This window comes from Amblyomma mixtum, chromosome 7, assembly GCF_055824585.1.
Source record: "Amblyomma mixtum isolate Tamu chromosome 7, ASM5582458v1, whole genome shotgun sequence".
NCBI lineage: Eukaryota > Metazoa > Arthropoda > Arachnida > Ixodida > Ixodidae > Amblyomma > Amblyomma mixtum.
This window is the reverse complement of record NC_143018.1, coordinates 48,959,535-48,973,390: the sequence shown is the minus strand read 5'-3', so window position 1 is coordinate 48,973,390 and position 13,856 is coordinate 48,959,535. Positions and strand designations below refer to the sequence as shown.

The window sequence follows — 13,856 nt, the reverse complement described above, 5'->3', positions numbered from 1 at the left end:
CCATGGAGGAAAAATAGAGTCGGGCTGCTGCTGAGCGGCGCAAGAGATTTGAAAAACTCAATTTAGCGGACCCCGAGGTTGTCGCGTGATAGTTATCCAATGAGCGTAGGAAATATGATACCAACCTGCCAATTTCACTGCGAATGACAACTGATACTGCACATTGTCTCGTCTTTAATTTACTCATAGTTACACGTACGGGATTTTCAAGGTTTAACAGGGGGGAAACTAAGCTAATAACAACAAGCTTAACCAAGATATACCAATTATTAGAGAGTTTTAGTATTGCGGGCTTTGCGTAATTGCGTGCATAGCGGAATAGCGGGTCCAGAGTGCGCATGCGCAGAACGCTAACGGGGAAATAGCGTTAGCGTACGCACGCAATTTTCAGAAGTTAGCGTTGCGGCAGTTGCGGCTTTTGCGCCCTTAGCGCGAAAACATGGCGGCGTCCTTCCAAGTGAGAGCCGCCCGCTTCAGCCGACTCAGCCTTGCTTGCGATTCCGGTCGGCATGTTTACCGGCAACTACTGGTGTTGTTGCTATTCGCTACGAATTACCTTGCTTCGACGATAAAGTTTAAGCTGCAATTCAGTCCAGTTTTTGATATACGCTCTCGATTCTGCAGCGCGTAAGCCTAATGCGACCTCAAGCTGCACTGATACCGTCTGCAACTGCCCGAAACGCAGCGACGCAGCCGAAACCTAGCACAAACATCCTGAACGAAACAAAAACGCGGTGCTTTATACACTTAAATGATGTAAAGCGAGTTTTTATTAAATTTACAAAAGTTTTTTGAACGTTAGACGTCATGTGATGGCAAATATTATTGCTCGAACGGGTTGTAGTTAACATTGCCTTGACTAGTTGGCGCCACTGTTTTACGTTTTTTATTTTCTTTTATTTCAATTTCGGGGTCATTTTGCAGACGAAAATAAGCGCTGCAGTATTAATTCGTTTAAAAACTCGGAAATATACTTTGGCAAGTTAGCGGCAGTGTCGTCCATTTTATAAAGACCGTTCGCATCCATGTCAAGCAGATGGCGTTTAGCGTTTTCAAAACGCGATACTAAAACTGTCTGTGGGGATAAGTTGCTTGCGGCACGCTAACGTAATTTCCCTTTGGTCCGCTATCACGCTAACGCTATACTAAAACCCTCTAATACCTCACGCTACGTATATCCTGGCAAAGCAAAGCTAAGCCACTGCCAATTTTAAGACGGAAACCTTTAATGCCTCATACTGTCGTTAGCAGCCGTGTCGGCAGATGTGTCCGCGTTTCAGTCCGGACTTTCTTCGGTGCCTCATTGAAGCTTAGCGCCCGGCTACTGAGCACTTTCTTCTTTCGCTCCCACCTACCTCCCTTCCTGCACGGCGTGGTCGAAGTGTCCACCACGAAGTGAGGCAGTTATTGCTCCATTTCATTTCCTCAAAAACCGCAATTTTTGTTTGAAGTTTGGTCCTAGGAGACCTCCCCCCACCGCCACCCCCCCCTCCACTTTCTTAACCGTAAGAGTTACAGCTCACGCTGCAAGAGTGCAGGTAGCAGTTCATCGCTGAAAGCACATGGCACAATATGAAGAGCGGTTAATAACTGGCAGTGGCTTAGCTCGGCTATCCCAGGATATACGTAGCAAAAGCATGCGACACAGCTGGTGAAGGGAGCGGTGTGACGTCATACCAAACGGCGGCTCCGCGGCGAGACGCGCGGTGTGACGTCATGCCAGATGGTGCGGCGTCCGCCAGCTGCGGCGGTTGCTAGGCGACAGCTCAAGGTCGGTCTCTGGGCCTCCTCGGAGCACCGCCACAGCGAAACCGGAAGTTCGTGGCCAATGTAGCTTTCGCTACAAAATGTTCATATCGCGTCTAGAATACCGTGCAGAATTCGCGCTAACTCTGGGAAGCAGGAAGTACGTGACCGCACATCTTTATACACTAAGCAAAGAACAAGTTACGGTCTGAAGATGTCCACAGCATCAAACATTTAATTCGAGGCATAATACTGCATATAACGCTGAAGGAAACGGCACACAAAAGCAACGCAAATCGATATATGAAGGGAGTCGCAACTTTTTGCATTCTGTGGATACAGGGACATTGCGCATATTGTTAACATTCTTGTACAATTATTGGAGCTGTAACCTTATGAGCCATTAATACTTATTATTTATATCAAGGCGCGAATCAAGCGCTGGCGATAGGCACGTCGGCGCGGCAAGTCTTCTCAGCGATCATCAGGAGTTCTGGCAGCTAGAAAGCGTTCCAGCACTCCAGGAATACAGTTGGCAAAGCACTCCTTCCTGCAGTTGTTGACGACGAGGCCCAGGAGGATGCCCGTCACGTGACCGAGGGTGTAGCCGTCCGGCATTTCAAGATGCAGCAGCGTCAGCTCGAGTATCACCCCCGTCCAGAACGGCACGTAGATGGAGAAGCACGCCATGTGGTACTCGCAGTGCGGGTGCCTCCTGTGGTGGATCACCTTCATTGCCAGCAGGGCGCCGACCAGGGCGCAGCTGCAGGAACTCGAGTGCCTCACCGGTGGAGGCAGGTCGTCCTGGAAGGCCACCAGGTGCCTCCAGGCGATCCAGGACAGGCCATCCAGAAACACGTTCACACCCAGCAGCAATCCCATGGCCAAGATCAGGAAACTGCGGCAGAGTTTGGTTCTAGTTGTTTGCTTAGCCCAAGTGGCACATCACATCACATTAAAGTGGTATTCAATGGTTGAGCAGCCTGAACATAATTATGCCATCAGAACCAGCCTATATACCGATGTGTTTCCTCAGTGCGCTGGGCTTTGATGTTTAGTGGTACCTAAATCATCTTTTTTGAATCCCCGCGTTTTCGCACTTTTGACAACTGTGAAATGAAAATGGCGTGATACAACCGAGAAATGAAAATGCTTCAAGAGCCGCCATTTTATTTCGTTTCTTCTGACGCCTTGCGCTTGCTCGTCGTTCTTCAGCGGTCAAGCGCTCAGCACTTTAATCACAGCTTTTCGTCTGTAGTCTTCGTTGTCAAAATTAAATTTCATCATGGGGGCTGCACCGCTGACATCTCGACCGCCGTAATTCGAACGTCTACAAGGAGAAATATGCCTTATGACAGGTGCTGCAACGTTACACAGTAACTGTCTGTATATTTGGTACATCTAAAACGAATTCCTAATGTATATATTGTACGTACACATACATACATATGTACAGTACATGCCCTCCGGGATCTAAATTGTGAGGAAAACTGTAGGATGGACATTAGAAGACACGTGAGCAGTGCTTTACAACCAGCGCTCAACTCTGTAGCCGGGCATGCACTGTAGCAGCTAGTGCGGCCCGAGCTCCTCCCGCAAACATAGAGCAATAATGTGCGCACATTCCTACATGTGTTGCAGCGACAGTAGAAAAGTAACAAGTCCAAACGTAGCCGCTGAATTCCAAAATGTTCTGGACATCTGTCAAGAATATACTCTAAACAGCCGACATTCAACAGTGAATTCCTAAAGGTTGATATCATCAATAGTAAGCATTAACTATCTTCATTGCTATAGCTAACGGCACTGACCCGTAGTGACCAAGGTCTCGTTCCAGCTCCCGGCCAACTCTGAAGAGAGACATGGCAACGAATACCAGCTGGTACACATTGGGCAGGTACAGAGCTGGCAGGAACAGCGGCTCCCAGATGGGGTACAGGAACGTCAATTGCATCGTGTTCGGAGGCGAGCGGTCCGGGTAAGGTCCGTACAAGAAGGCGATGGTGATGACCGCGATGAGGAGGTATGTGATGGGGACGCAAGGAACGACGCAAAGCTGTAGGTGCTGCCGTGGACGCCGAATTCTGCAAGGGCGCGCGAAGGGCCATTGAACTTCTCAGTACGGCGTTCAAAGTGCTCAAGGAGGAAATTCACGGTTCTTTGCAATAGTATTTCTCACTTCATTGGAAGTATGGTACGGCATGTTATGTGAAAGTTTAACGTCCTGTAGCGACGCATGGACTATAGAGTGTTCCAAATTAATTTCGTCCACCTGGAGTCCTTTACCGTGCGCTGACATCTCACAGTACACGGGAATTTTCGTACTTCACTTCCATCGAAATGTGGCCGCCACTGCTTCATTGAAAGTGTGTGCCTATGCCTATTATAGTTCAAGATCACCTGTGATGGACTGTACTTTATGCTTGAGGAAAATTCAACGTGACTGATGCGCGCTACCAGTTATGTGGGGTACAATGCAGGGCACTGCGCGTGCTCACCGGGCTCATACAGCTTCATGAAACGAGATTTGGCCTTATCTGGCGTGCGTTGCAAGTCATGGTGAGCACGAGGGTACTTCCTGTGAATTGGCAACCCAGGTCAACCATATCTTCATTTTCTTATTTCGGGTGCCTTACCGCTGGCTGTCCATAGGAAACTCACTAAAACCTACAGTGTTTCGTTTATGGAGCCGAAAATTGGTTTTTGAGGAAAGAAAATGGTGCAGTGTCGGTCTCACATATCTCGGTGGACACCTGAACCGTGCCGTAGGAAAGAGAGGAAGGTGGGAGTGAAAGAAGAAAGAGAGAAAGAGGTGCCTAGTGGTGGTCTTCGGAATAATTTCAACCACCTGGCAATCTTTAACGTGCACTGTCATCGCACAGCACACGGGCGCCTTTTTGCGTTCTGCCTCCATGCTTTATCTGGACAAGCAAAGATTTGCTAAAACAGTAACAGGATGTTACAGGGTCGCTCAATACGAAAGAGAACAGGGGAGCGCATGGCGGCCGCACTTGGCGAAGCGCTGCCGCCCATTGGCGGCTAGAATCGGCGGCAAAGGCGCATGCGCACTAAGCATGGCCGGCTGCTCTTTCCGCGCATGCGCCTCGTGCCACACGTCTTCGCCAGCTATAGGCGGCAGCGCATCACGAAGTGCGGCCTCCATGTGCTCCCCTGCTCTCTTTCGTATTGAGCAACCCGGTACGTCTCTTGGGTACTCGAATTATCTTAAACCGTGACGGTTGACAGGATGGGCACGGTGCAAAATGTTAAGGCGAAAGCCTTTAATGTCTCATCGTTGTAAGCAGCAGTTGTCGACAGATAATGTCACGCTTTTCAGTTGGTCGAAACGGCCGTGACGTCACAGTGCGCCAATTTCAAACGGGGCCAATTGTACTTTGGCTAGTAACCATGCAACCAATTGAAGGGACCATATAGTGATGCTCCAAGTAAGTGGGACTGAGCTTAGTTAATTGCTTAATTACCCAATTAGCCTAATTAACTTCCCTAGTCAGGCCATATAAATAAATAAAACCTAGTAAGAAGTTGGTCAAGCTCGGGAATCGAACCCCGGTCTTCGGAGTGCGAGACGAGCATCCTATCCACTACGCCATGCCAGCTCGATGGTTTGGAATGAACAAAGGCACGTCTAGTGAATACGGTGTCTTCGCTCACTGCCATCCTCCTCCCTTCCCTTCCGGCGAGGTTTAGGTGTCCACCGAGATACGAGATAGAAATACATTTCCTTTCCTCAAAAACCAATTTACCGACGAGCGAGGCGTAGAACCGAATGGGCGATGGCGTTCTATGGACTCCCTGGCAGCGTTGCAAGACGCTCTCGCGTTCCACTCTTAGAGGCGAAGCTTAACATCTTAACCACACATCAGTGACCACACTTTAGGTCAAAAAAGTGCACCCCCCCCCCCCCCCCTGAATTTTGACGGGTGTCCACCGAGATATGTGAGACAGTTACTGCGTAATTTTCTTTCCTCAAATACAATTTTCATTTTCTTCATTACGGGCCATCTTCGTCTTTCTTCTTTCACTCCAACTTCCTCCGTTCCTCTACGGTGCGGTTCAGGTGTCCACCGAGATGACAGAGATTTACTGCGCCATTTCCTTTCCTCAAAAACCGTTGCGTTGAAACGGCAAGGCATCGCGCCGAACGGGTGGTGGCGTTCCGTGGACTCCCTGGCAGCGCTACAACACGCTGTCGCGTTCCACTCCTAAAGGAGAAGCTTAAGCTTAAGCTTAATTAGCAGTTAATTAGTATTCAGGCATTAATCAGAAATTAACCATTAATTAGTGATTTGTCATCACTTAGTAATTAGTACTCAATTACATGTGACGCCACCAGTGCCACAGAAACACTGAAAGTGGTGCGAAAAACGCTTTCGCCTGTACGCACTTTCGACAAAGTGCCCCCTGAATTTTTACTTTGGGTTGTGTCCCCTTCTTTTGTTTCTGTTCCATGTTACCAGTGCAGTGTTCCGTCCTAATGACCACGTGCACCCGCCGCGGTGGCTCAGTGGTTACGGCGCTCGGCTGCTGGCCCGAAAGACGCGCGTTCGATTCCGGCCGCAGCGGCTGAATTTCGATGGCGGCGAAATTCTAGAGGCCCGCGTACTGTGCGATGTCAGAGCATGCTAAAGAATCCCAGGTGGTCGGAATTTCTGGAGCCCTTCACTACGGCGTCCCTCATACCCTGAGTAGCTTTGGGACGTTAGACCCCAATAAACCAAACCAATAAACCAAACCTAATGACCACGCGCCCCTCTTCGCGCGCCGTCGCGAGATACCCCTCCACGGCGGGTCCTCGCACCCTCCTCTTGTTCTGGGAAGCCACTCCCATTTGTGGACCCTTCACCGCTTCTTGCTTTCTTCGGGCGGCTAGTTCGGCTTCCACCTCGGTCGACGCTGGTTGCACCCTCATGAGTGTTAAATAAACACAGTCTTAAAGTACCGTAGAAAGTATCCACAGAAAGTACCGTACGCGTCTTCTGCTGCATTGACCACAGCGACCGGACTCGACACTTTGTTGATGGGCACGACTGTTCGTGCGATCAGGTACTTCGCGCACATTTATTTCCAGCCACAGTCACTCGCACAGATCACACGCGGGGCGAAAGCGGCTCTCCGCGAACCTCCATGTGAATCCCTGGTCGGCTACTCCATAAGATGACGCTATTTCGGTATGCTTCCGTTCTTCCGTTGAGCGGCATCGTCGCTATTTGCTCGAAGCCTCGCTGCGCGATTGGCATATTTGTGTCACCGTTCGGCGGTCTCGCACCCCGCTGTCTACTTGAGTTTCTCGCGCCGGTGCCTCCAGTTTGCGCACCTTTTGAAGCTAGAAAAATTCTAGTGGGAACCGCAAGGCCCATAAAACCTTGTAGTATCTTCAGGCCACATCGCGGCAACGTCGCGCGATAGACTACCTTCGTTCAAAACAAGCGCATATGTCGCTGGAAATGTGAAGACATAGTGAGTGAAGTTATAATCCAGAATGAAGCCGGCATTCAGAGCGTGGCGGATGCCCATAACCATGTAATAGTGTACTTGTTGGTAGATTGTTCGTTTGGAGCTAGTGTCTTAGTCGGTAGTTAACCAGGCTCTGAGGCGCCTGCGATTGCAGCGGTGCGGGAGGAGGCCTACCTCATTCCCCAAATTACTGTCTGTTTCCGGAGTGAAGTACTCCGCTTAAGGACTTGGAAGCCGCGCTTTATGATTTTTATATATAGACCTTGGCGAACTAGGCGTACAACACTTTGTCAAAAATCTGTTTCGTTTAGTTTATTTTAACTATAGATCCTCACTCAGCTAACTAAACTTGACAGCCTCAGTGATTTCATTATCCTTGAACGCAGGGTCATCATCACGGTGGAGCAGAATTGCGTGTGGGCAAGCGTATCGAGTCGAATTTTATAAGCAACAGTGTCCCTTCATAAGAAAACACCATCTCACTCGTATCGAGAGGTCTATTGTTCATACTGCGTTCTATGAAAAAATAAAATCTCACCTGGTGATCAAGGTCCCAAGCGACGTCTTGGCCAGGAAGGTGCCCACCAGAAGGCCACTAACTATAGGGAAGTCGTTCTTGTCTGAGCAGAGGTGCAGCAGAAGCAATTCCACAACCATGACTACTGGGCTCCTAATACTGAGCTGGAAGTTGCCGTAATGGATCGTCGCTCTTCTGAAGTGCGTCCTTATCAGCAGTTCGAATATGACGATGACGCCCGCGAACGTGTGTGTGCACGTTGTTTGTAAGAAGGACAACGGTGGGAACTGGGAGATGAGCCGTACTACTAAACTGTTGACGACGCCCACAAGAACGGCAACTTTAACGAATAAGCTCGCAAAGTGCGTCGTTCCGAGGGCGGCCTCAAGGATTAGAGCCTTGGGAAGGAAAGAAAGCAGGCTGGACAGCAGGTGTTCGGCGTTTGCGTGATGGAAGGCGGCGAACAACGCCCGTTCCCAGTGACCGTCCAGTAGTATCGTGCACACGCTGGCGCATCGTTCGGTGTAGTGCTTGTGCAAGAACATCCAGTGTGCGCGCACTTGCATCCACATCACGAGCAGCGTCACCCACGGTACTCGAGGAGGAACGTACCGTTCATAAGCTATGGCCGCGTTAGGCGAGTGGAGGGTAGTGCCTTCTCCCAGCGTAGACGGCCAGACAACAGCGGGGGTAGCCGCAGATGCAGGGGAAGCACGACTCGGTAGAGACGAAGCCCCTATCGCAGCTACCGGAGTTCCGGGCTTCGTGCCCAGCCTTTTCGGCGTCTCGCTCCGTGGCACCAGAGCCCTGGGACTGTTCGCACCTCCATATTCCCGAGCTGGCTCTTCCTGCCCCCTCGCTTCCCGTGTAGACGATAGGACATCGGAGCTCACCGCCGACACGATGTCCAAGAGCCTACCCAGGGGTCTAAATTTCAACGTTGATGTTTCCACGGATGTGGGGCTCAGTGGACTTTGTAGGCCGTCGGGAGTGCCGGGCTCGGAACTGGTGGCAGACGCTCTTAACTTCGAACTTGACCGCGGTAGATGGTGCTGCTTTCCAGGCGAGAACTGGAGTGTCAGAGACCTGCAGGAAACGACCGTTGGTTCCGGCGTTTGACACGCTTCCGTCACCTGCTTCGCGCGTAGTTTGGCCACTTCTGGGATAGGTGCAGCAGCTATCGATGCCTGCTGTCGCGAGGGCGACGCATTCTCCGTCACCGCAATGGAGTTCGCGGAGACACCGAGTGTTCCGCTGTCCAAAGGTTGGGAACTTTGTGGCTGCTGACTCGCCGTTGTGTCGGAGCTCGGTGCTGTGCCAGTGGCGGGAACATCAGTGGTTGCTGATGGTTGCGCCGTTTGGGCCGCGTCGGTGGTTGAGACGCCACCGCCTTGGTCATCCTTGTTCTCCACAGTCGCGTGATCGTCGCTGCCTTGCTGCGACATCGTTAGGCCTAGCAACGTGACCACTAGGGTGAGAAGTTCCGGCCACTCACTGAATACGAACAGTCCGGCGTCGCGGGCTTGAGTAGCCTAGCTTTTGCGACGTGACGCGTACGGTGCTTCTTCGATGCAAATTTGTGTGAGCGTTGCTTCCAACGCTTGTCATGCCAATCTTGTGAATCCACTACTGCGGTCTCGCCTGGCGCCTTATCAGGTGTTGCGCTTCGTCTGCTTCTTTTTGCCTTGAAGATCACAAAGATGATGATGATGATGATGATGTGCTCAGGCTGAATGGCACATACCCACGGCGGGCGATTGGCCAGGGTGCATAGAGGATACAAAAAGGTTCATTTGGTTTATCCTCTTCTTTTCCTCTTGACAGGTGGACAGCGTGTACAAAATTACAGCCGATTTAGCTTACTTTGCCAAATGCGGAGTACATGGGTCAGCACGTCGCGTTTCATTTTGCTTTCGTTTCCTAGCTAGGGTTTCAAGTTTAGGCTTCAGGCAAAGACTGAGGAAATGTTAGAAAATTTTGGGATTTCTTAGCTCACCTCCAGAGGGCACTGCGACAGCGGTGTGTTTGGATCCACTGCACACGGAATAGCTGATGAAGATGACGACATGCAGTGAGAAGCGCGAGAGAGTGGCCAATCCCCCTTGTGGCTAGCGCCATTTTTATGAGGCCGACAGCAGGAGGGGCGTTCCACTTCGGGGATAGCATAGTGCTTTCGCTGAGTGGCCTCAGAAGCGCATCTGTTCGCACCGCCGCGTGTTCGAAATCCAGTCGTGGCCATATTTACTCTTTTTCTGCAGGTTTAGCTGGCTTCAGACAAGGTGTTTTTTCTAGACTGAAAGCCTTAGTGCTAGCGCGCTAAAAGTTGTGGGCACAACGTAGAGTGAGTTTTTTATTTACCATGGTCAGGACTTTCGAGTGGCTTAATTAGTTAATTAATTATTGACTTGATTTTTGTGAACCGCTCTTTTGAAATGTTTTCTGTTTCGATCCATCAAGTACTATCTGATCATGAGTTGGTGTATTTCACTTGCGATTTCGTCGCTGATAAATGTGCCGTACCGTCCAAAACCGTACTTGTAAAAGATTTCTCGCGTGCCAGGGATGAGAGTGTATTAGATTGTTTAGAGCTGTGTCTCAGCACCTTTGTCGGAACTGACACATCTGATCTCTGGACCAAGTTTAAAGACATATGCACATATTGTATCAACCAATTTATTCCATCAAGAGCTCAAAAAAGTGGCAAATCTAATCCCTGGATTACGCGAGAAATCTTGCATCTCAAAAGGAAACTTAAACGCTTAAGAAGAGCCCGTGTCCCTCACAACATCATTCAAATGAAGCAGGCTTCTTTGACCAAAGCTGTTGCGGCTGCTAAGCGACATTACTTTCAAAACATTTTGCCGAATTTCATTCGTAACCCTCCTCAGAAATTTTGGAATTTTTTAAGCAAAGAAAAAAAATCCCTGCCTGCGATGATGCATGAGGGCACGTTGCTCACCAACAAAAAAGATATTGCTGACAAGTTCAATTCATATTTTCACAGTGTGTTTTCCCAACCTGCAAATAATTTCACAACTCGTGATTCTTGTTCCCAGCCTGTGCACGATCTCGTATCTCAACCTGGTATTTTTGCAATGCTTTTGAATCTTAAAACAAAAGCAACTCCTGGGCCTGACGAAATACCTAATTCATTTTTACATCGTTATGCTGAGATGGTTTCGCACTTTCTTGCTATCATCTTTCGTGCTTCTCTTTTGTCTTCAAGTCTACCAGCCGATTGGAGGGTGACCCGTGTCGTTCCCATACACAAAACAGGTGATGCCTCATTGTTTAATAATTACCGCCCCATATCGTTGACCTCTTCATGCTGCAAACTTCTTGAACATATCGTAGCCAATTACATTAAAACATTTCTCGATGACAACAACAAATTATCGGCTTTCCAGCATGGTTTTCGCAAAGGCTTTTCTACGGTCACCCAACTTACATCCGTAATTCACAATTTCGCTCAAGTTCTGGACAATTCCGGCCAAATAGATGTCATATTTCTAGATTTTAAGAAAGCTTTTGATTTAGTTCCGCACAATAAACTTATCCATAAACTTGAAACTGTAGGTCTTCCTTCTTTTATTGTTAATTGGGTTGCGGCTTATTTATCTAACCGATTTCAATATGTTAGTGTCGATGGTCATTGTTCTAACAAACTTCCAGTCACTTCTGGTGTCCCGCAGGGCAGTGTCCTTGGGCCATTACTGTTTCTTATCTATATTAATGACATTACTGACATCATCTCTCATCCTGTTCAAATTAGGTTGTTTGCCGACGATTGTGTTTTGTTTAATGAAGTTAAAGTTCCAGGCGACCAGATTTTACTTAATCATAACCTACAGAATGTTAGTGAATGGTGCGTTAAATGGGGGATGGAACTAAACGCTGACAAGACAATATTTATGCGGATCACTAATAAAAGAACCAGTCATTCCTTTTCATATAATCTTCCCACTCGGCACCTTTCAGAAGTCAAAGAGTACAAGTACCTAGGTGTAACACTAACGAATAATCTTAGTTGGAATAAACATATTGAAACCGTATGCTCTTCTTCGTTTCGCAATCTCTGTTTTCTTAGGCACAAGTTAAAACAAGCTCCCCCTAACGTTAAGCAATTGGCATATTACACCATGATCAGGCCAAAACTTGAGTATGCATGCACTGTTTGGGATCCTCACACAAAGACTAACATTAATGCCCTTGAAAGAATTCAGCGCAAAGCAGTTCGGTTTATATTTTCTAAATATCGCACCACTGACTCACCATCTGCTCTGTTGCTTCAACATAATATACAGTCCCTTGAAATTCGGCGTAGAATACTAAGGTTAAGATTTCTCTTTCTATTGAAAACTAACAAACTGTCAATGGCCCCCGATTTGTATCTCCAACCGATAACGTCCAGGTCATCCAGAAACAGGCCCACTGAATAGTTAAAACCTTACTTTGCCAGAACTAACATATTCAAATTCTCTTTTTTTCCCCGCACCATTAACGAGTGGAATCAGTTGCCACCATCATCAACAGTTGACATTGATGCCATTGAACAGGCCGTTCATTGATTTTTTTTACTTGCCTTGTACTTTTTGTTTTGTGCTTTTTTTGTATTGTGTTTATTGTGCCCCTCCTGCAAGGGCCCTTCACTGGGCCTGCAGTATGTCCTAAATAAATAAATAAATAAATAGACAAAAATGTCGAAATTGCGTCGAAAGAGCGCGGACGTCGATATAGCCACGGGAACGGTGTGAAATCACATCCACCTGAAGTCGTCACGGCATAGTAAAAATTACCACAGAATGGTGGGAAAAACACCGCATTTGTGTCAAATTAGATGGAAAAATGGGTAATTAAGCGTAATTAACACTTAAGATCCCCAAAAGATGCATAATTTTTGTATCGATATAGCTACGGGAATGGTGTTTCTAATCCTATACGTCTTTTTATGCGACAGCGTATGCAGCACATTCGGTCGAAAAGCCGTTGGCGTAGTAGTTGTCGGCACCGCGTGTCAGAAATAATGAGGGGCTGCGTAAAAAAAAATTATCGTGGTAACTTGTGGCTCTAGTCATTGATGATTGATTGATGTGTGATAGGTGATGACGAGTTAATGAAATCATTAGTCGATTAATTAAAAAAATGAGAAAATAATGAAAAGAAAGGAAAAAGAGGGTTTAAAGGTGTCAAAACGTTCAGATGAAAAACGTTCAGAATGAAAAACCAATGCTTGATGATGGTAATTAAGAAAATTTATAGTGTATTACTGATTCCTTAATTAATTGTAACGATTTAAAAAAATGAAAAATGCTTTTATTTATACCGCCACCACTTGCAACACGCTGTCGCGTTCCACTCTTAAAGGTGAAGCTTAAGCGTCCTTCAATTTATAAAGATCATGATCACGCATTTAGTTCCAATTCGAAACTGCACAACTCTCAGTCTGTGGGTTAGAAGATTTTTATTTTAAAAATTCGAATAAATCTTGAGTGCTCTGCGAAATTAAATGTTTTATTTCTTTACCGGATCTTTTTGTAAGAAGGCTCAGATATGAAAACGAAGAGGATCCTGTGCACTTGTTCAGTTACTGGCTATTTTCATGTACATCTGCTCGAACATGCACTGGCAGTTCCGGCTTGCCCAGCTGTGGCGCATGATGTCGACGGTACACAAACAATTTATGGTTGCCATCTCCTTTCTACTTCGCCTCAGGCATGTATTGTGTATTTCAGCCGATGCATGTGACGTACGTTGTCGACGGCACGCAGACCATTTATAATGATCACCTCCTTTCTACATCTGCTCAGACTAGCGCCAAGTTCCGGCTGGCAACTGTGACGCTTGGTGACGGTACGCAATTGTATCATAGCTGGCAAGCTCTTTCTTCCGGGGTGCAGTGTAATTTGTGCTCGTGACAGACACTGTGCTCGTGACAGACACTGCCGACGGCACGCAGGTAATTTAGAACGTGACTGGGTCCGCACGCAGACAGTCACGCTTCTTCCATGACGCTTCTGGAACTGCTAATCTTTGAATTGAACGGAGAGGTGACCTACGTAGCGTCCAGAAAAGGTTTGCATTCGGTGCATTTTGTAGCGCTGTATCCTTGAAGACCGTT

At 47.8% G+C, this 13,856-nt stretch overlaps 1 protein-coding gene across 1 annotated transcript; it reads right to left on the bottom strand.

Moving 5' to 3' along the window:
- Nucleotides 1–1,621: 1,621 nt before the first annotated feature.
- On the bottom strand, nt 1,622–12,335 carry LOC149336017 (uncharacterized). Its single transcript, XM_089552519.1, has 3 exons — nt 7,760–12,335; nt 3,558–3,830; nt 1,622–2,644 (listed from the first exon to the last, which is right to left on the bottom strand). Exons 1-3 carry the CDS (start codon nt 9,181–9,183, stop codon nt 2,221–2,223), a joined length of 2,121 nt encoding a protein of 706 aa, XP_089408645.1. The 5' UTR covers nt 9,184–12,335; the 3' UTR covers nt 1,622–2,220.
- Nucleotides 12,336–13,856: the final 1,521 nt, after the last annotated feature.